At 41.7% G+C, this 23585-nt stretch overlaps 1 protein-coding gene and 1 long non-coding RNA gene across 2 annotated transcripts; both read right to left on the bottom strand.

Annotated features, from left to right (window-relative positions):
- Positions 1 to 69: 69 nt before the first annotated feature.
- On the bottom strand, positions 70 to 3634 carry LOC306921070. Its single transcript, XR_013789734.1, has 2 exons — positions 3245 to 3634; positions 70 to 3207 (listed from the first exon to the last, which is right to left on the bottom strand). It is a non-coding gene; the product is annotated as an uncharacterized lncRNA (long non-coding RNA).
- Positions 3635 to 12950: 9316 nt separating this feature from the next.
- On the bottom strand, positions 12951 to 21220 carry LOC306922050 (uncharacterized protein). The gene is made up of 3 exons (XM_079499431.1): positions 20762 to 21220; positions 17392 to 17539; positions 12951 to 16550 (listed from the first exon to the last, which is right to left on the bottom strand). Exons 1-3 carry the CDS (start codon positions 21020 to 21022, stop codon positions 15328 to 15330), a joined length of 1632 nt encoding a protein of 543 aa, XP_079355557.1. The 5' UTR covers positions 21023 to 21220; the 3' UTR covers positions 12951 to 15327.
- Between the last annotated feature and the right edge of the window lie 2365 nt (positions 21221 to 23585).

Genomic DNA, 23585 nt, shown 5'->3' with positions numbered 1-23585 from the left:
GCCACTGAGGTACCGGTAATTTATTACAGGTACAGTGTAATTTACCATGTATATATTTTTTAATCTCCCCCCCCCCCCCCCCCCCCCCACACACACACTTAATTTGATAATTTACATATTTGAATTTGAATCACCTAAATTGGTGAGGTCTGGGATGGGGTTATTAAGACGAGTGCTGCTTGCTTTTTATAACGGAGATAAGCATTTGGAGAGTTCCCCCGGAAAACAAATGTTGAATTCACTGTTGAAGGCTGTGCTTTTCTGGCCCCGTCCTTTTCTAAAGGCTGTATGAGTATAGAGCGTCGCAGTCCCGCCCCCCTACCATGGACCAGGAAATGAATCCCAATGCATTTTTCCCATAGACATTTCAAAAAGTATTTATTTAAAGACGGTTACGCCGCGGACAAAGCCAACTCGAGTCGTGACAACTCATGACAACACAAACAATATTTTGGACCAAACAAATAATTACAAAGAAGAAAGACAACAAAAAAAAGTGTTGTAACCTGCTTCTTTCTAATTATTTGTTCGGCCCAAAAAAGTTTGTTGTCATGATTTGTCAAGACTCGAGTTGGCTTTGTCCGCTGCGTAAACGTCTTTAAATAAATACTTTCTGAAATGTCTGAGGAAAATGAACAGAGAATCATTTCCTGGTCCATGGTAGGGGGCGGGACTGCGACGCTCTATACACTACCAGGATGAACTCACCGGTTGACATGGGCTTGCCCCATGGACAGAGGGGGTCTGAGCACACTTTAGATTCCATGCGCGGACAGAAGAAGCTGTGTTTTGCGTCATTTCCGTTTTTTTTAGACAGCTTGTGGATGGAAATGAAGCTCCACCCACGCGGCAGATTGCCGCGTCGGCCAGATTCCCGGAAAAGCTTCCCCCAGCGGCATTCTGCCGCGTGGGTGGAGCTTAATTTCCATCCACCAGCTAAACATCCGGAGATGACGCAAAACACAGCTTCTTCTGTCCGCGCATGGAAGTTCAAGTGTGCCCATGCTGACAGACCTTGTGATCATAAACGTTTACACGTAGATACCGCACTGGCCGCTGCTGTTCATTGGAGCGAGGTGCCAACACGGTTGCCATATTGGCAGAGGCAAGGCCTACCGCCTAATGCATGTATGACCTATGTCTATTGCAGCAGCTGGTCTCTCCACTATTAGAATCATCTTGCTGATTTAAAAGCAGTTTTTGGTTTGTCACAAATGTCAGACATGTAGTTGTGATATAGGATACTATATTACAACATATTTTAAAAAAATAAAAGAAAAAGAAAAGGTGGGTTTTCATATCAAAATGCCTTATCTTACGTTGATAGTAACAGTAATGGTTGTAAAACAGAAAAACTTGTATCGGATTTGTATACATACTGTATGACTGCATATTTCTTGCAGTGGTGTTATGGCAAGTAGCCCCTGCCAATGAATGGTGTGTGTGTGTGTGTGTGTGTGTGTGTGTGTGTGTGTGTGTGTGTGTGTGTGTGTGTGTGTGTGTGTGTGTGTGTGTGTGTGTGTGTGTGTGTGTGTGTGTGTGTGTGTGTGTGTGTGTGTGTGTGTGTGTGTGTGTGTGTGTGTGTGTGTGTTCGTGTGTGTTCCATGGTACAGTATTGTAGTAGCCAAAGGGACTCAGGTTGTCCTTCTATGATGATGATACTCTTTATTTTAACTTGTTTACTTTTTTTTTTTTTTAAATATCTAATGTAGCGACATATTTGTTTTTGTAATGATTTTCTTCATCACACTATAGACTAAAGCTATTTCTTTTTAATTTTGTACATTTATGTTGTGATAATGATGTCTGTTTATTTTATTTTTTATTTTTTTGTCAAATCTTTTGGTATATGAAGACAGTGTTGTTAAAGACTTTTATTTTATGTTTTTCTCTCTCTTGTTTTGTACAGTGGTTCAGCTGTATTGTTTCATATTTTCTTTGGGAAAAGGAATTTGATAATAGACTTACAGTATCTTGAGTGTGAGTTACAGTATAATGCATTTTGATAAGAAGCCAATTACTGAACATCCAACATGTCTCATCCATCGTATGGCAGGGCATTAATTAGGCATTACATTTAGTTCCTACCAAACACCCCTCTGTTCAGTGTGTTGTCCTCTGTTGAACGTTTTTACAGTCCAGCAGTGGCCCCTCTGTTGAACGTTTTTACAGTCCAGCAGTGGCCCCTCTATTGAACGTTTTTACAGTCCAGCAGTGGCCCCTCTGTTGAACGTTTTTACAGTCCAGCAGTGGCCCCTCTGTTGAACGTTTTTACAGTCCAGCAGTGGCCCCTCTGTTGAACGTTTTTACAGTCCAGCAGTGGCCCCTCTGTTGAACGTTTTTACAGTCCAGCAGTGGCCCCTCTGTTGAACGTTTTTACAGTCCAGCAGTGGCCCCTCTGTTGAACGTTTTTACAGTCCAGCAGTGGCCCCTCTGTTGAACGTTTTTACAGTCCAGCAGTGGCTCCTCTGTTGAACGTTTTTACAGTCCAGCAGTGGCCCCTCTGTTGAACGTTTTTACAGTCCAGCAGTGGCCCCTTGTAATGTTTCATAGGGCAGATTCACACTGAGTCCGTTTGATTCAAACTGTTCCCGAATACGATTGCCTGGTCCCCGCTGGCCATGATTCACATTGGCCTTGGTTCTTCTGCACCCGAGTACACTTCACTTCAACTGTATTCAATGCTTTCACATTGCATCGAAACGTATCCGAGTACACTTCAATCGGTCCCGACACTACCTCCATGTGGTCACGGCAAATGGTTGGGTGATCCGCTCCGGGTAACGGTACGCAGCTTTCACACTACCACAACATCTGCCAAGTGGTCCCGAGTGCGCACTAGTGTGAATCTGACCTTAACGGGCCTGGGGTCAGTACAGCAGTGTGGCCCCTTGTAATGTTTCATAGTCGTGTGGCAAGACTTCGCGTTCAGTTCACTGACCATACTGTTTTAATGTTAGATTTCATTCTAGTGCAAGTTGCATACATATAATATTAAAAACCTTATAGTCGTTTTCGTTAACATGGCAAACAGTCATTTGTCGTTTTAAACAAGGATATATGGTTATCGCTAGTAACCTTATTCTAAATTATATTTTGTTTTTTCTTTCCCAATGCAGGTTCCTACTTAAGTATCAAAGAATGAATGCCTTCTCATGAGTGAATTAAGTTCTCAGATCTGCTTGTGATTTACATTGTATCAAGTGTCTTTAGACTCTAAAGACACTGCCTGCCTGTAATGTACCTCAAGTTTAGAGGTACATTACAGGCAGTTAATCTAAATGCCACAGTACACACAATGGTGCCATTGTCATAAACCGTAATTTAGCAGTACAAATTTGCCCTCTGCCAAATACCATGTTGTCATTCATTTTGCTCTGTGCCATATAGCCTACCTACAGTAGGCTACATGTATTACCACATACAGTAGGCTATCGTATGTGGTAATTCATAGTCGATGCCTCATGTTTGGCATGCATACAGATCCTATTGTCCAAATTATATCCAAGTGCTGGCATGTGAGTGAATCCAAAACAAGCCAATTATATGAATGAGAAATATGTAAATAGTGCAAAACCAATTGCTGGAGTATGAATGGTTAATACGTGAAAAAGAAATCAATAAAACATGTTAAAGTTTGATCTGTGGTGTTGTTTTGAGCTTTGCAGAGGTACATTTACTATGATGCTAAAACGACATGAGAAATAATATATCAGAAATGAAATTATGTTTATTTAAGGCAGCTACAGAGAAGTGTGTGGGGTTTGTGTAGCACATTAAGAGACTGGTGTGTTCTTTAAAGGTGGTCCAGTGACCCCTAGCGGTTTTTTAGGGGGTTCCAGGGGATCCCCAGACACATTTGTGAAAATATGAATGACTTTGAACATTTTAGCAACAAATCTTCTCTTATGGGGCCTCCACATGTAATTAAATGGGCTGAATCAGCTATGACGCTTATTAGTTCTGGCTGGCATGGCAAGATCAGCACACTGGGTCAAGCTCCACATGTAAATAAAATAAATCAGTCGTGATTTGTGAAGCTTATTATTATTATTATTAAAGGAATTCACAGACACGGCTAGTGGTTGAAACGTACGTGGACATAATCCATTCACTAGGCCTACTGTATTCACAGAATGACCCTGAATATGAATGCATGACACCCAAGAGGAGAATTAGCAAGAGAGGCCAACTTTGCTTTACTTCCTGTATCTGCGTGAGGTGGGCGGTAACATTATTAGGAGACAGGAAGAATGTTGGAGTCTATTAATTTCCAATGGGAGAGTGAACGTGAACACAGCTTCTGAACCATTCCTTAACTCCATGGTCACTGAACTAAATACTGGACCAAATCATCACAAGGCACACAATATTTACAAGATATTCATAGTAAAATGGCTTCTTTTAGCGAGACAAATCAGGAGAAAATCGACTTTGTTAATGACATTTCTTTATCCCAGCAACAAACTCTCGCGAGAGTTGAGATGAGTCCGGAAGCCTCTCTCTGTCCATCTGCAATTTCACGGACAACACATAGGGGGCTCTGACCCCATATTTAAGATGATAATATGTGACTATTATAATGTGAAATGAATGGACATATTTAAAACGATTAGAAATGATCCTTATGTGCCCAAATTAGAGCTGGCATACTTGGTCTGCATATTGAGACAGGCAGATATGTAGGCACGGTTGAGGAGGATAGATTATGTAGTCTGTGTGATCTAAAGGAAAATGTTATTGTCCATTCTACAACTCTATTAGGGAGAGACTTTTTAATGAGATAGATCCAAATCATGAATTTATATGGTTGGAGGACTTTGAGAAACTAAAACGACTATTTCAAAAGTACACCTTGTCAGTTGTTTTCAATGTACTTTGTTAAATGACTTGTCAGTGTTGTTGTCTTCTTCTTCTATCGGGTTTCATGGCGGTCGGCAAACCTAAATGGTGCATTACCGCCACCTACTAGACTGAGTGTGGAAACAGTGTTGTTGTCAGGGGGGGAGGGTGGAGGTCGGGGAGAAGCAAACCACGCCTACTATATTTAGGAGACCATTTGTAGGCTTTGTGTACCATTTCGCCTCTAGTGGCTCCAATGAAGTTGGCCCATCTTCATACATAAACCATCTTTGATGACACCCACGGATTGGACCGATCTCCACATTCCACAGGTGATGGTAATTAAATGAATCACTTGTGCGCAGCAGACATATGTCTTTTATTTAGTTATATCCAAGAGGAGAATTAGCAAGAGAGACCACTTTGCTTTACTTCCTGTATCTGCGTGAGGTGGGCGGTAACGTTATTAGGAGACAGGAAGAATGTTGGAGTCTATTCATTTCCAATGGGAGAGTGAACGTGAACACAGCTTCTGAACCATTCCTTAACTCCATGGTCACTGAACTAAATACTGGACCAAATCATCACAAGGCACACAATATTTACAAGATATTCATAGTAAAATGGCTTCTTTTAGCGAGACAAATCAGGAGAAAATCGACTTTGTTAATGACATTTCTTTATCCCAGCAACAAACTCTCCGAGATTTGAGATGAGTCCGGAAGCCTCTCTCTGTCCATCTGCAATTTCACGGACAACACATAGGGGGCTCTGACCCCATATTTAAGATGATAATATGTGAATATTATAATGTGAAATGAATGGACATATTTAAAACGATTAGAAATGATCCTTATGTGCCCAAATTAGAGCTGGCATACTTGGTCTGCATATTGAGAAAGGCAGATATGTAGGCACGGTTGAGGAGGATAGATTATGTAGTCTGTGTGATCTAAAGGAAATTTTTATTGTTCATTCTACAACTCTATTAGGGAGAGACTTTTTAATGAGATAGATCCAAATCATGAATTGATATGGTTGGAGGACTTCGAGAAACTAAAACGACTATTTCAAAAGTACACCTTGTCAGTTGTTTTCAATGTACTTTGTTAAATGACTTGTCAGTGTTGTTGTCTTCTTCTTCTATCAGGTTTCATGTCGGTCGGCAAACCTAAATGGTGCATTACCGCCACCTACTAGACTGAGTGTGGAAACAGTGTTGTTGTCAGGGGGGGAGGGTGGAGCTCGGGGAGAAGCAAACCACGCCTACTATATTTAGGAGACCATTTGTAGGCTTTGTGTACCATTTCGCCTCTAGTGGCTCCAATGAAGTTGGCCCATCTTCATACATAAACCATCTTTGGTTATATTCCATTCACCAAAGAATATACGTCATATCCCGAATGAATAAGTAGTGAATGGTCAGTGAATGAAGCCCTCCTTCCGTGAATGGTCAGTTAATTCATCTAATTCAATGTAGGCTATTTTACAAGTCGCCTTTTGGTCTGCTGCCACTTACCATGTCCATGATATGAGGTTATTACACCAAGAAATAAAACATAATACAGTTTAAACAAGCTTTATATTTATATTTCATATAATAATGAAAAAAGGCGTTTCTACAGTTTCAAGCATTATCAATGAAAAAAACATGCTGACACTTGATGTTGGCTTATTACTTTAATTTGTCAATCCGATTCTCCCTTTCGACGACTAGCCTAACACAAATAAATTAATTAGTAAAACGGTTTGTTGACGATGGACAATGACAAATAAACTTGTAGTAACACGGTGTGACCACTTGGTGGCGCTAGACACCAGAGCTAATAGCCAGTGTGCTAACACGCTTTGCTCGCATTTGGACACGACGTCATAAACCACGCTCTTATTGACTCAACTTTATGACGTACAGTTTAAATAGTGTATAATTTCATCCGTGTTTCGTAAGCCCCTTCGATAGCTCAGTTGGTAGAGCGGAGGACTGTAGTGGTTAATGCTGAGATCCTTAGGTCGCTGGTTCGAATCCGGCTCGAAGGAGGTACATTTGTTTTATTCATTTGTTTTTCTCCTCGCGTTTGCACTTCTTTGCAGCCACACTTCCTATATAAATAAATAAGGACAGGACAGTTAACTTATATTTCTGACTGTTAATAGAGGCAGCAACATAGCTGTGGTCAGATTTTCCCAGTCAATTTGAACTCTTGACTTCTTTCGTTATGATTAAAAAAATTACATTAAGCAATTCCAAGATAACAATAAAATAAAATAAATCGGAAATCGTCCGTCTACGTGTCCGTTTAACTTTTGACAACACCACTGTGCCTCCGTTCTTGACGATGTCCTTTTTCGGCTGCCTCTGTGAGGAATGGATCCGTGAGAGCCTGTGTGAACTGTGAAGGCATCTCTTTTTCCCCAACCAAGGCCGGGGGCCCTACTGGAATCCAATGTGTGGCTACACTGGCTAGCCTGATGTCAATTGCACAAAAATGTGTCTGTCAGTCTGGCTGTTTTGTTTTCTGCGTGCGGATCATAGCAAATTAACAATAGACTACTTTGTTCTCGTCACAAACGTGGATGACCCTCGAGTCCGTTTGACTTATTCTGTCCAGTCCTCCTGACCTGAGGCCCGAGGGTCCTACTCCTGCGTCGTTGTGGAAACGGCCCGCCTGGCCATTGAACCCGTCTTGCTATATAGCCTATTTGTCATTTACATTCTGCGCCTGAGGCTGAGCACTAAACAATGCACACTGCACATAACATACACTCCTCCGAGTTCCCTTAATTCCATTATCACGTCCACGCGGTCCATGATCTGTTTAGGTATCATTCTCCTTCACACCCTGAGTGGGTGTTGCCGTGTTGGTGTGTCACGTGTGCGCGCACACTTTGTCACTTTCTGCATGGTGAAAAAACATTGTTAGTTCAAGAAATTAAAGTCCACACACCATTTTCTGCTCCCAGATTTTTACTTCAAGTGATAATGTTTCCAGCCGAAGCTTTTCCTCGGACCTTCATCCTTCACACAGACACACCACACCTGTGGCCCATCAACAATCAGTCCAATATAAAAACAATCACACTTGTGAAGTGAGGGGCGCTCTTCAAATTATGAAATCAAATCATCACAAATGTAATTCTGGCCAATCACTTTTGGCGTCTTCACTTTACACTTTTCACTTTTCACTCTATCTTCAATATGTAGGCTACTTTGCTCAGCCAATTGTGTTTCCTTATAGTTGAGAATGTGGAGTTTTGATAAGGAGTTGAACCTTTGCATTTTCAAAATGCAAGCCCCATTATACATTTCTCAAATTTGAAAGCACTATATTTCTAAAACGATTAAACATTTCAAAGATTCCTTTTTAGGCAAACATGTCCACCGTAAGATCAACCTAAATAGGTTTGAATGGGGTTTCTAGGTGTAAGTATGTAGGACTAGTAGCATGCCAAAGTTTGTGCTATTTCCATTGAGAATGCATTGGGCGTTTAAGTTAAATAACTCAGAAACTACAAAACATTTCAAAGTAAAAAGTTCCAGCATGTGTGCCCATAGTAAGCTGAATTCTAAAAAGTGTGAATGGAGTTTCTAGGTGAAAGCGATTTTTGACGTGCCTAGAGCTGCCATTGAGCCCCATTATAAATTTCTCAAATTTGAAAGCACTATATTTCTAAAACTATGAAACATTTCAAAGATTCCTTTTCAGGCAAACATGTCCACCGTAAGATGAACCTAAATAGGTTTGGATGGGGTTTCTAGGTGTAAGTATGTAGGACTAGTAGCGTGACGACGAGTATAATAAACTGGAAGAAAAGTAACGCAGGACCTATAAACCTTGAAGGTTTATAGGTCCTTCTCAGCTCAATCAACGGGACCAGAACACACCTTGGCTGGCTGCCAGGATCACATCCACCAATGGGGAGGCTGTCTGTGTCCTGTCATGGTTTCTCCTCTGTATTATCTGATTAACATCCACGATAACACTTAAAAGCACTAAAGACACCTTTGATGCACAGCACCATTCAAATGCTCTGTACATGATCCCAAGGCCCCATTTGAAAAGTGACACCAAGAAGAACAACATCCAACCTAAAAATCACTGAGAGCTCAGTGGCACCCTTGTTAAGATGACGTCCATGTGAGCCAGAGGTTGTGAGTTCAAATCCAGCTGAGTTCCTCCTACTTTCACTCCGCAGCATGTTTTGGAGAATAACATCCAGAAGAGAACTGGAAAGAGATGGAAAGCTGAGGAGATTCTCAGAGAGCATGGTGGCACTCTGTGATAAACTGCTGTCTATGTGAGCCACAGGTTGTGGGTTCAAGTTCAGCCCATGGCCTCAGACGGCATACTATAGCATGCCATTTTTCATCATTTTTGAGGAAGACAAAAATCACTCCGAGACCATGGGCTATAGCCCATCGTCTCGGAGTCATTTTCGTCTTTTTTTTAAATCCTCAAAAATTATGCAAAACGGCATGCTATAGTATGCCGTTCAAGACCATGGGCTATAGCCCATCGTCTCGGAGTGATTTTCGTCTTTTTTTCAAATCCTCAAAAATGATGAAAAACGGCATGCTATAGTATGCCGTCCGATATGGGCTATAGCCCATGGTCATAAATGATGAAAAACGAGGATTTGAAAAAAAGACGAAAATGACTCCGAGACGATGGGCTATAGCCCATGGTCTCGGAGTGATTTTCGTCTTTTTTTCAAATCCTCAAAAATGATGGAAAACGGCATGCTATAGTATGCCGTTCGAGACCATGGGCTATATAGCCCATCGTCTCGGAGTGATTTTCATCTTTTTTTCAAATCCTCAAAAATGATGAAAAACGGCATGCTAAAACTATGAAACATTTCAAAGATTCCTTTTCAGGCAAACATGTCCACCGTAAGATGAACCTAAATAGGTTTGAATGGGGTTTCTAGGTGTAAGTATGTAGGACTAGTAGAATGCCAAAGTTTGTGCTATTGCCATAGAGAATGCATTGGGCGTTTAAGTTAAATAACTCAGAAACTACAAAACATTTCAAAGTAAAAAGTTCCAGCATGTGTCTCCACAGTAAGCTGAATTTTAAAAAGTGTGAATGGAGTTTCTAGGTGAAAGTTCTTTTTTGACGTGCCAATATCTGCCATTGAGCCCCATTGTAGATTTCTCAAATTTGAAAGCACTATATTTCTAAAACTATGAAACATTTCAAAGATTCCTTTTAAGGCAAACATGTCCACCGTAAGATGAACCTAAATAGGTTTGCATGGGGTTTCTAGGTGTAAGTATGTAGGACTAGTAGAATGCCAAAGTTTGTGCTATTGCCATAGAGAATGCATTGGGCGTTTAAGTTAAATAACTCAGAAACTACAAAACATGTCAAAGTAAAAAGTTCCAGCGTGTGTCTCCACAGTAAGCTGAATTATAAAAAGTGAAAATGGAGTTTCTAGGTGAAAGTGATATTTTGACGTGCCAACATCTGCCATTGACCCCCATTATACATTTGAAAGCACTATATTTCTAAAACTATGAAACATTTCAAAGATTCCTTTTCAGGCAAACATGTCCACCGTAAGATGAACCTAAATAGGTTTGCATGGGGTTTCTAGGTGTAAGTATGTAGGACTAGTAGAATGCCAAAGTTTGTGCTATTGCCATAGAGAATGCATTGGGCGTTTAAGTTAAATAACTCAGAAACTACAAAACATGTCAAAGTAAAAAGTTCCAGCGTGTGTCTCCACAGTAAGCTGAATTATAAAAAGTGAGAATGGAGTTTCTAGGTGAAAGTGATTTTTTGACTTGCCAACATCTGCCATTGAGCCCCATTATAAATTTGAAAGCACTATATTTCTAAAACTTTGAAACATTTCAAAGATTCCTTTTTAGGCAAACATGTCCACCGTAAGATGAACCTAAATAGGTTTGAATGGGGTTTCTAGGTGTAAGTATGTAGGACTAGTAGAATGCCAAAGTTTGTGCTATTGCCATAGAGAATGCATTGGGCGTTTAAGTTAAATAACTCAGAAACTACAAAACATTTCAAAGTAAAAAGTTCCAGCGTGTGTCTCCACAGTAAGCTGAATTATAAAAAGGGAAAATGGAGTTTCTAGGTGAAAGTGATATTTTGACGTGCCAACATCTGCCATTGAGCCCCATTATACATTTGAAAGCACTATATTTCTAAAACTATGAAACATTTCAAAGATTCCCTTTCAGGCAAACATTTCCACCGTAAGTTGAACCTAAATAGGTTTGAATGGGGTTTCTAGGTGTAAGTATGTAGGACTAGTAGAATGCCAAAGTTTGTGCTATTGCCATAGAGAATGCATTGGGCGTTTAAGTTAAATAACTCAGAAACTACAAAACATTTCAAAGTAAAAAGTTCCAGCATGTGTCTCCACAGTAAGCTGAATTTTAAAAAGTGTGAATGGAGTTTCTAGGTGAAAGTTCTTTTTTGACGTGCCAATATCTGCCATTGAGCCCCATTGTAGATTTCTCAAATTTGAAAGCACTATATTTCTAAAACTATGAAACATTTCAAAGATTCCTTTTCAGGCAAACATGTCCACCGTAAGATGAACCTAAATAGGTTTGCATGGGGTTTCTAGGTGTAAGTATGTAGGACTAGTAGAATGCCAAAGTTTGTGCTATTGCCATAGAGAATGCATTGGGCGTTTAAGTTAAATAACTCAGAAACTACAAAACATGTCAAAGTAAAAAGTTCCAGCGTGTGTCTCCACAGTAAGCTGAATTATAAAAAGTGAGAATGGAGTTTCTAGGTGAAAGTGATATTTTGACGTGCCAACATCTGCCATTGAGCCCCATTAAGCACTATATTTCTAAAACTAGATTCCCTTTCAGGCAAACATTTCCACCGTAAGTTGAACCTAAATAGGTTTGAATGGGGTTTCTAGGTGTAAGTATGTAGGACTAGTAGCATGCCAAAGTTTGCGCTATTGCCATTGAGAATGCATTGGGTGTTTAACTTAAAGTCGCATGTAAATTTAACCCTGCGAGTGCATGAAACAATTAAACCAAATGTTTTCCAGGACTTTTTGGTTTCTGCCCCAATGGCTGGCGTAATTTCCAGGGCAGCTGTTATCACTCCATCATCGGTATGAGCAGGATCAGAGGTAAGAAGCGTAGTAGCTGGTTGATTTTCCTGAACTGTATGATGATGTGGTGAATACAGTGTACAGATTCAACAGGAGCTGTAGTTCTCAAACCTTTCAATGACCTCCATATTGATGTGTATTCGGCCACGGGCCCCATCTGAATATAGTTTGTGCCAACCAAGGACACCCCCCCCCCCCCCATATAGAGAAGATATGATACTATATGATACTAAAGCGTTTAAAATTCTAAACTAGTTTACCTACAGCTACAGCACATTATGTGTTGTGTTGTGACCCTAGCTGGGGTCCCCAAATCCCACTTTGAGAACCACTGTAACTGTACTGTAACAAATATGCAACCCAAAGTTTAAGGAATGGGTCTCGACCTACTGTTTGGGAAACACTGCACTAGACAGACACATTTTGCAATAAGCTGCCATGTTTTTTGAGTCCTGTCTGTAAACGCTTTCTGTTTGTAGAAAGCCGTAGGAGCTACACTGGTCTCAGACTAGTGCAGAATGAGTGGGAGGTGCAATTCCTTCAACAGGAGTTTCTCAGTGTTGAAGGGACCATGGGTTGGTGGATATTACTTCCAGGTAGGAGATTCACTTCTGCTTGCAGATCTGGTCCTTGTTTCTGTCTCTTAAAGGACCGTTGGGGTTGGACGGTAAGAAGTCTGACTTCCAATCAGGGTTCACAAAACTCTCCTACGATGAACAGTTTTCTCACATTATCCCCTTATGGTTTTGGTAAGTAAAATATCATGACAAATAAAGACGAAAAATAATCATTGCATATCAGTGCACCACCATTACATGTTTTGCTACTCTTTCTTTCACAGGCTGGTGCAATGACCAAAATGTAATGTAACAAAATGTATGCAGTCACCTGTAAGAGATCTAGCTCCTGTTAACTGTTAGACAAGAAGGGTTTGTGGAGACAGAGCACTACTACTGAGCCCCCTACAAAATCTGAGGCTGGGGCAAAAAAGCCTTGTTTTTGGACCTTGGTCATGGAATGACCTAGACCACTCAAACTGGATTTTGTGATGGCACATGCACTTCCCAGACACTGCTCCTGCTTTTGCAAATGCTGTTTCTCTAGTTTTTTTTTTATTATTAGTTTGTCAACTTTTGTTGCTTAATTGTATTACCTTTTATTGGTTCACTTCTGTGCATATTTACCTACTTTTGGTTACTTGAACTAATAGTTATTAAAAGGTTCAGATTGTTATCAAATGTTAACAATTTATTCAAGACATTCTCTCTCCCAACACGTTAAATATCGCCCAACTCCATGTGTCCCTCTCCAATACCATTTTGAATGATGCAAGTTTAATTCAACACCTTCAAGTATACATGACAGTATGACACACTTCTGCTGTATTTTAATTGTCTCTTGTGATACAAAGTATGTTACTGTATAACAGTGGTTCTCAAAGAGTGGTTTGGGGACAGCCAGGAGTCCTTGGGGGTCCCCGGCTAAATGATTGAAATTGAAGTACTAAATGAACCCATACAGGTCTGTAACTCCAAAAGTGTACAAAGGTGAACCAAATGGACTCCATTTGTTTCAATTTCACTCTCTGAGTTGGGTCCATAACCTACTGACATACCAAACTGGGGGTCCTTAATTCAATTCAATGTTTGAGAAACACTGCCGTCACTGTGCGGTGTTCTTTTGACAGTCTAATATCAGTGACATCACAAGACTAAAAGTTAGCTTTTCTTCATAGTTAACAATCAATTCTGGAAGGACAACCAGCAGAACATTGAATACAGTTCATCATGAACACCACAATTAACATATTCACAAACACTTTTCTATCATTTCATTCAGAATGGCAGGGTTAGATTTAGAGAGACAAACATCATGAAGACGTACAGTAGGGCCGTAGGCCTACTATCCTGTGTGGAGAAATCAATAATGTTCAATGATTGGCAATGATTATAGCTATTAGGAACCCAGTAGGCTATCGTCGTTGCTGGTGGAAAGCTTGTATTACCGTACTTTTGGAAAACAAGAACCTGTCTTCAAATGGACCCAATGTAGCCTATAGTTATTTAGTCACAGCCTCTTGTTTATGGTGGGGTGCAATATTTATAAAATCAATAAAAAAATATAAAAACAGCAATAATAATTGCTGGTGCTCACTGCTCAAGCCTATGTCAACCATTAAAGACCATATCATCATCATCATCATCAAGGCACAGGGTGGGTTATGCTCCTTCACAACATCAAGAAATTTGCTACTGCAAAATGGTGCCTGGCATCCCCAAAACGAGGCCAAACATAACTCTATATGGTCCAACGAACTCCAAAACATACACTGCAACTGCCCCAGGCTCTCTGTACCCCATCTTCAAACCAGTCCAGTGACTCCGATTAGTCCAGGGTTCAGACGTGCATGAAGTTTTGACTTGGGAGTTTGTACAAATTGGTAATGTGAAAAGTACCAAGAAATTATCCTGTGAAATAAACAGCTTTCACTAAAAGTTAATTATATTAAAAAAAAATCACACCCGTGTGAACTGAGTGGTGTAAGGTCTTATATAGCCTGTCTGACGTAATGAAATCATGTCTGACGTAATTAAATCACACCCGGGTGAACAGGGTGAACATAGCAACCATGCTCATTTTTTCTGCACAGACTAACAAAGCCAGTCTGACGTAATGAAATCACACCCGGGTGAACAGGGTGAACATAGCAACCATGCTCATTTTTTCTGCACTAACAAAGCCAGTTGTAGGAGTGGTTTACACCACTCAATGTAAACACTGATTATCTGCTTGGTACAAGCAAGGGCAATGTTTCGAAATGTAGGGACCGAAGTGTATCATTCATTTTTATTGTTGATGTGCACTTACCTACGCACCGAAATCTTTTCTCTACAACTCCACAAAAGTTATTTAATTTTTCTTTCTTTTTTTAAGTTCAAATAGTTTTATCGCAAACTTATGTTTTATTTGAAGACTTGGCTGCCGTGACATTTGGCCTTTGTGCCTGCCCCAGGGGTCTTGCCCCCTAAAATAAAAATAAAAATCAGGCTTGATCCTAATGCTGCATTCACACGGGCAGATCCAAAACACAATATTTTGACAATATTTCTGATATTATATTTCACATACTAACCCTTGTGTACATGTTGTGTCCAACCTAAACTTTTGGTTTTCTAGCAAACTGGTGAGTCTCCCATGCATGTGATTTTCCAGATCAATTTAATAGTACACATCCTATTGCCGAGTCACTTTGTCCCAGTTACTGGACTGCTCTCATATCAAAAGGCAACGGCTATGCACCATCACCTCATCTGTCCTTTGATGTCCTTTCATCATATCACTGATCTGTCCTCATCTGTCATGCTGAGGTTTCATTCTTCATCACCTCATTGACTTGTCCTCCGCCGTGTGGATGCTGAGGTGTCTCTTCATATGGTTGGACTGCACGAAGCACCTGCCACAGATGGGGCAGCGGAACGGCTTCTCACCCGTGTGAACGCGCTCGTGGTTCTTCATCTGATGCTGGTGGGAGAAGCGCTTGGAGCAGTGGCGGCAGCCGTACGGCTTCTCACCCGTGTGCACGCGCTGGTGCCGCCGCAGAGACTGGAACTTGCTGAAGTTCTTCCCGCACAGCTCGCAACGGAACGGTTGACCTCCGGTGTCGTGGTCCCGCTGGGCGGGTAGCGCCATAGGCGGGATGGAGCTGAGGAGTCTGTTAAACTCCCTAGAGGAGGAGGCGGCAATTTCGTTGAGGGAAGACGACTGATTGTCTCCTCGGTTAGCCTGAGGGTGTAAAACCTGCCTGATGGTTTTGATTGGAGAAGAAAATGAGGAGAAAGAGAGGTCGCCGCAGGAAGACGCACTGTTAATATCAAGCAAACTTGACTTTAAACCTGGAGTTCCGTCTAAAGTCTCTGTGCTCAGTGTCAGGGCTGAACGAGATGCTTCTAGCTCCTCCTCTCTCCCGTGTTTCTTGAGTCTCTGTTTGGCAGACCTGGTTATCCCATGCCTGTCTATTATGCTCCACTCTGAACTCATGTCTGCCTCCACTTTAATTGGAACAGAATCCACCACCACCATATCGGGTTCCCAGTCCAGATTACCAGCCAGGGATGGAGCAACGTTACTCTGGTCGCCAGAAACGTGTCCTCCCCGTTCCTCTGAAGCTCCAGGAGAACCCTCTCTGCCATCAGTGTTGCTCCCAGTTCTCCCCTCTTGATGTGGGCCTGAGTTATGTGGAGGGTCCAGAGAACAGTTCCCTGTGGTTAGGCTGCCAGCGTTATTCCACACCTCTATGCCTGCACCAGCTTCTACCCACTCAGATGCACTGGTGAACAGGTTGCCATCGTCGTGACTTGTGGTGGTGAATCTGTTATTGCGGTCAGATGATGGATGGTGGCTCTCTCTGCTTGCGTTTCCGTTGCTGTGGTGACTGGCAGTAGCTTTGTTGGGGGGTGGCGCATGGGTGTGGAATCTCTGGTCGACTTGGCGAAGATGATTCTCAGGCTCTACAGCGAGGGTTCTAGATCTAGGTCCGGAGGACTGGATGCTTGCAGATGCCCTTGTGTTTGGATCACTGCCATGTTTGACTGTGGGTTGAATGTCTGAAAGGAGAAAATGAACAGTTGGTTATCAAACTTCTGAAAAGTAAAGAAGAGTAGGGCTGTTGTTTATTTTCATATCAATTATTCTATTGATAATCAAGAAGCATGTTTTCATAATGTGTTTTATTTATGTTGTTATAAATCAACAAATCAATTAGCGTGATTATTAACCACTTAGCTCCACAAGCTCAAAATGAGTTGACTCATGAAGCTAGCATACTTTTTTTTTTAGTTTTTTAGTTGAGCTTTGAGTGTTTGTGTAAATACAAACATTGAAGACAAAAGTGAGGACGCAAATTGTGATTGGATGGCGTGATGTGGTGGGAGATGTGCCATTGGATGAGAATGAGATGATGTATGATGACGTATGATGATAAGAGCACTCCTCACTTTTCTCTCTCTTTTTTTAACCTTTGCTATTGTGAAAAGAATCACACCCGTGTGAAGTGAGGGGCACCAATATATTAGAGTTTAACTCATGTTGCTATGATTAGGTGATGTAATGGTGATGTAAAAACAAACGGTGTCAAAACAAACATTAAATTCTCCTTGTTGTTAATGGGATTTAATAATGTCTTGTGTTAGGGACAAAACAAACATTAATTTCTCTTCATTGTCAATGGCGTTTTTTTTAAACAAACATTGAACTAAAAACAAACATTAAACCTGTATAGAGGAGGGGCCCCTCAAAAAAGAAAAGGGGTTAATCACTTTTGTTGTATAATCGAGCCCTTGACCAAGCAGGGGAACAGACTACAGAGGTAAACATTTTGTCTTGTAAGAAACCCTATGGATGGCAGCTTCAACACCTGCTGCAGGGTATCAGATCAATGACGAGTACCTTTGAGTGTGTTGCAGTCACCCTCCTCCTTCAAGATGACAGGAAAGCCAGCGCCCCCGTCCTCCTCCTCTCCTCCTGTTCCCTGTGTTGAGCTCTTGGTCGCTGGGTTATATCTGGCTCTGCCCTGCACCGATGGTCCGCGGGTCACCTGTCACAATAAATACATAATGGATCACCATATCTTAATCAATCAAGATAATCAACATGATTTTGCATAATCCATCTGTATGAATTAGTAATTACTCATTTGAAAGAAATAGATGACATATGGCTTTTTTGCCAACACTGGCAGTATTAAATCCAATCCATAGCCTGTTTTGATCATATAACATTATTTTTTTCGAGTATTAAAACCAGCCATTGTCGGTATTTTCATTCTATTGAGGATATTTTTGAGGGCCCTCCTATGTCCAGCATTTAGTGTGCTGTAAACACAAACTTTGTCCTACTCCTAATACAATCATAAAATGCGATTGATAATGAACGGCGGACAGTTTTGTGTTTTTGTGTAAACACAAACATTGCTTAAACAGATGAAGGTGAGGATGCAAATTCTCATTGGCCGGAATGAGATGATGTATGATGATGAGTGCCCCTCACTTCACACGGGTGTCATTTTTAATATACCTGAATGTACAATTTTCCATTACAATAAGCCAGACCTGCCAACCCTCCTTGATTTCAACCATTTCTCCTCATGGGCGACTCCTTCAGAAACTATAGTAAAATACGCACATCACTTTGTGGAGGTGCTGGGTTCAAAAAGTGACAAAGGAAAAGAGAAGGGAACCCGCACACTCATATGCTCCAAAAGGTTATTTGACGTTTCGAGCCAAGGCTCTTCATCTGGTCAAAACCAGATGAACCAGATCTCATCATGGCCCACATAAGACCAACCCTCTGCTCAGTCAGTAGCCTATACGGTACGCTACACACCCTACTCAACTGCCATAATGTTAATTTGTGTAGTTTCTTGGGTTTCTGACATGCAAATCACCATGGCAGTATTTTAATGTTTCTTTGTTGGAAGGTGTGAGACGCTCTGCTCTGTCTTCTCTCTATCACTCTGTCTTTCTTGCCATTGCCACTTTGTTTCTGGCACGCACGCACGCGTACATGTTACACTTTTACTGTCGCTTTATGTAGATGTATGACCGGATTTACACCGCAGTCCCACATTAGCCGCAATTTGCAACTCTAGATTTTTTTTATAATGGGATGAATCTAGAGTTGCAATACCCTCCATTGATTCCCTACTCATCCAAATTGAGTTTGCGATCTGCTTGTATTAAACAACGTTAAACTCACCAACATTGCAGCTGTAGTCCAAGCTTGAATTATCCTCTTTCAATCTGCCGAGCTTGTTTTTCATAAAAATCCACCGTAGACATGTTATGAGCTACTTTCTGTCAAGAAATTCTGTGCAGGTGATTCTTTTTGTGCTGGAGTTTGGAAGCACTCGTCGTAAGTCACTGAACGGCCCTGCGTACCACCTGTTTCGAATCGACCCGTTAAAGAAAACGAGTGCTTCCAAACTGCAACACACACAGAATTTAGCTCATAACATGTCTACGGTGGATTTTTATGAAAAACAAGCTCGGCAGATTGAAAGAGGATAATTCAAGCTTGACCTACAGCTGCAATGTTGGTGAGTTTAACGTTGTTTAATACAAGCAGATCGCAAACGCAATTTGGATGAGTAGGGAGTCAATGGAGGGTATTGTAGCCCCTCTCGGGACCCTCTGTAAAGTTTGTTTACACTACACTTTACATAGGGTCCCTTCCCATCTGTCCCAAGCTAAATGGTATACAGACGGACTTACCTTCGGAAACGGTCGTGCTGTGCTGTTTGAGTGGTGGTGATATGTTTCAAAAGAAGCATACGTCTGCTATAGGAGACAACGGAAACCTCAACAAATTTTCCTTTGGCGCAGAAGCCGTTAAGTATTTTTAATCTTTGTTTGACCGTTTTGGCAGCTCTGAAATTCTCTCTTCCTTCCTTCCTTGACTTCCTTATTGACATCCCATTGTACCGCCTCCAGCACCGGGGCTGGCTAGCTGCGCGTCCCTACGTTCCTGCCTCTGATCTGCTCTGTCGCAGCTAGCCAGTTCCGGTGCTGGAGGCGGTACAATGGGATGTCAATAAGGAAGTCAAGGAAGGAAGGAAGAGAGCATTTCTGCCAAAACGGTCAAACAAAGATTAAAAATACTTAACGGCTTCTGCGCCAAAAGAAAATTCGTTGAGGTTTCCGTTGTCTCCTATAGCAGACGTATGCTTCTTTTGAAACATATCACCACCAACAGCGCAGCACGACCGTTTCCGAAGGTATAATGTATACCATTTAGCTTGGGACAGATGGGAAGGGACCCTATGTAAAGTGTAGTGTAAACAAACTTTACAGAGGGTCCCGAGAGGGGCTAGAGGGTATTGCAACTCTAGATTCATCCCATAATAAAAAAAATCTAGAGTTGCAAATTGCGGCTAGTACCACATATAGTTAGCCCCTTTCGGAAACCCTACTTTAAAGTTTCTGACATTTTGATGACTTTAGACGTAGGGTTCCTTCCCGTCGACTTCAAGCGACGTGCTCATTTCAATATGCAGGCTGACCCTCTCCGACGCGTGTCTGCGCTGTGGGTGTGATGCTGACATATTCCAAAAGAATAATATAGGAGCTATAGGAGACAACGGAACCTTCTGAACCCTCCGCGAACGGCGCAGAAGCCGTTAAGTATTTTTAATCTTTGTTAGACCGTTTCGGCAGCTCTGAAATTCTCTCTTGACTTCCTTATTGACATCCCATTGTCCCGCCTCCAGCGCCGGAACTGGCTATCTGCGCGTTCCTGCCTCTGTCGCAGGTAGCCAGCCACGGTGCTGGAGGCGGGACAATATTTTGTCTCCTATAGCTCTTATATGCTTCTTTTGGAATATGTCAGCATCACACCCACAGCGCACACGCGTCGGAGAGGGTAAATCAGCCTGCATATTGAAATGAGCACGTCGCTTGAAGTCGACGGGAAGGAACCCTACGTCTAAAGTCATCAAAATGTCAGAAACCTTAACGTAGGGTTCCGAAGGGGCTAACATATAGTGTACACATGACACATCACAACATGTATCCAAGTGATAAATTGTAATTTAATGCAATCATAAAGAGAATAGATAGTCACTTTTAAGTAATTAGCTGCCATCTAGGATCCTATGTTAGCAAGCAAGACGAAAATTACATCTGTTAAATATTTGTAAACCCTCGACTTGGATAAAAATCCTTGAATCTTACAGTCTTTAGGTTCAGAGATTGGCAGGAAGGAATGCAAGATTTCTTCTTCCACAAAAGTACTGACAACACAACAGTCCTAGTGGACTCACATGCAGGGCGCTGCTGTTGCGTCTCAGAGCGCTCAGTCTGTCCAGGTGGTGGTTGTTCCGTCTGGATGTCTGGAACTTGGCGACCAGCAGCTTCCTCCTGAGGCCGTCTAACTCCCTCTGGTTCTGGGTGATCTCCAGCCGCAGCACCGCGTAGCCATCATCCACCAGCTTGCAGATCTCTGCCACCGCGCTGTTCGCCAGGACCTCGATCACCGCGGCCAGCTGGGCGTGGAACAAGTCGCTGCTGTTGTTGGCAGACATGAGTGGATCTGATCACTTCAACAATCACTGTTGAAGAAGAAATAGGTTTGTTTTGTGGATGTTGTTGTCAACAGTCCACCATGTTTGTTCTTCTTCTGCTACTTGCTTCTGCCTGGTGCGGTCTTCCGGTCTATGGTCAAGGACTATCGTGCGGTGCTAAAAGTATTCATTCGATTGAGGCCACCTAGTGCATGGAGTAAAAACCGCAACTTGTTTGACTGGATATAACTCCCCCCTCTTGACTGGAATAGGTTATATTCGTTTCGCAGTTTGCATATCCGGTTCTGATTCGGATACGGAAACGGCTTGTATGTGTGCGTGAACGCATACGTGGAAATAACCGGATACAATAGGCGGGATTATTGACCAGCTCTTAAATCAGTAAATAGATAAGACGTCATGTTGTATTCGTTTTTTCTTTATTATATAGGCCTACTGTCAATGACTACTTTATTAGCAGTTACATCTGGACTGCAACATTCAAATCTTTTTATTTCTCGTTATGCCTTGACTGAGATCCCACATTCATTCTCACACAGTGCACAGACTGGAGTTGGAATCTTTTTACAGTCTATGGTTCAAGGACTGACAGGCTTCATCTTACGTCCATATCATACCCGGAGAACGCTTTGTCCATTTTTTTTTAACAGTCTATGGTTGGAATAGAAATAAGTGAGTGACAACTCTAGACACCATCCATCCCATCCAACAAGCACACAGGTGTGTTTGTATTATTAGATAAGATACATCTTTATTGATCCTCATTGGTAAATGTAGTCTGACACAAACATAACTTTGTTTATAGATAATTTATCAAAACAGTTACAAAGTATACATCAAACGGAAGAAAAGTCAAACATGAACACATGATAATGTTATGTGCAGTTTGAAATACAAAAACACCTTTACTCACATGTTCTATCCTACCAGGACTTCTAGTACTGCCAGTCTTATATCCTACCAGGACCTCTCCTCTACGAACTGCTGTTTTTCTATGCTACGTACCAGGACCTCTAGGGAGCAGATGGATCAACACTATTTTGGAACGATTGAGACCTTTGTAAAATACTTGGTCCTGGAAAATGAAAGAAGACACATTGTTTTCTGCTGCGTTGCTTTTTGATGCGTACACTGTATAATTGAAGTATCTAAAGCACAAAGTACGTTTCAGAACGTGTCAAAAGTATCGTGAGACTGTAGAATCTACAGTATTATTCAGTGTGATAACCAAACCTTGCAATACTGCCAAGCCAAAAACAATACACATTGTACAATGTTTCGGTGATATCCTTTTAGAGTACTAGACTGTTTGACTGTACTCAATTGTATTAATTGTATTCAACTAATCCAATGAAAACTGCTTAGATGTCCTCAATAAAATAATTTACTGTGCACAATGAAAAACAATTGTTTAGCAAACAACCTGTGATGCGTCTTTTTTATTCCTGAACTGATTAACAGACAAATGACACAATCGTTCAGAAATGGTGATTGCTCACAGGCTGGTTCAGCTGACTCTCATCGACAACAATATATTCCACCAAACTTCCGGATCCCATTTGCCTCCCATACATGTCAATGGCGCATGCCCGGTCCATGGCCTGACCTCACCGTATCTTCTTCCATCAATAACCTTGGCTTCCACTGATCTGATGTAATGACCTTACTGTCGAATGAGGATTTTAATTTGATTGGTTGTTGTGAATCAGTGGGCGCTCAGTCAAGGTGACCAATGAGCATATCATCAGTCATTCCACATCCTATCCTCTCTCCTTTTGTCTGATCTCGTCTAAGGCTGCAACTATCCATTATTTTCTTCACGATTATTCTATTACTTTGGATTAATCAAATAATTGAGAACCGGACATTTTTATTATAAGCATCAGCATTATATTAGATTAATCACTTATTTTATACTTTGTTCCCGAAAAGTCCAATATTGTATAACTTTGCCCCAGTTAATTAACATTTGCCCTCATCCAATAAAGCATCACCCATGTACCATCACCTGTGACCATCAACTGTGGTCTGATTTACGTATACTTAGCTGTGTGCATGTGTCGCACACTGAAAACAGCTGATTTACAATTACATCTATTATAGATATGCTATTGTTGGAGCCTGTGTTACAACCAAGTGTAGCTGCAATATCGCTTTGGGACCTAACTGCAGGGAAGGTGATCAGATAGTTCACAGCTCACAGTGGACCCCGTCAATGTTCAGTTCCACACTACAGAATATCTGCTGGCATCAGGCAGCTCGGACAGGACAATAAAAATGTGGGACGTGGAGAAATTCCACATGATCGGCTCTTCAGAAGGAGAGACAGGGCCTGTCAGGTGTGTCCTGTTCAACCCAGATGGATGCTGCGTGTACGTTGGGAGTGTGGCAGCACTCGCACCGTGTTGCAGCTCCAGCAGTGAGGACGAGATGGAGGAGGAGTCCACTGCTGAGGATTACAAGGACATCTTCCAGTCCTCTCTGCTGCTCCCCGCTCGGAACCGCAGGCCTCCCTCGCCAACAGTGGCATGCACAGATACACTAGCCCTGCCCTTTTGGCAAT

Source organism: Electrona antarctica (genome assembly GCF_951216825.1).
Source record: "Electrona antarctica genome assembly, chromosome: 4".
NCBI classification, from domain to species: domain Eukaryota; kingdom Metazoa; phylum Chordata; class Actinopteri; order Myctophiformes; family Myctophidae; genus Electrona; species Electrona antarctica.
This window is presented reverse-complemented; position numbering and strand designations above follow the sequence as displayed.

What these genes read in the sequence shown, in the direction of transcription:
- LOC306922050 (XM_079499431.1), bottom strand. Translation starts at nt 21,022, where the DNA reads ATGTCTGCCAACAACAGCAGCGACTTGTTCCACGCCCAGCTGGCCGCG. An exon ending in GCAACAGCAGCGCCCTGCAT is followed by an intron (nt 17,540 to 20,761) that starts GTGAGTCCACTA and finishes TTATTGTGACAG; the next exon opens with GTGACCCGCGGACCATCGGT. An exon ending in TGACTGCAACACACTCAAAG is followed by an intron (nt 16,551 to 17,391) that starts GTACTCGTCATT and finishes TTCTCCTTTCAG; the next exon opens with ACATTCAACCCACAGTCAAA.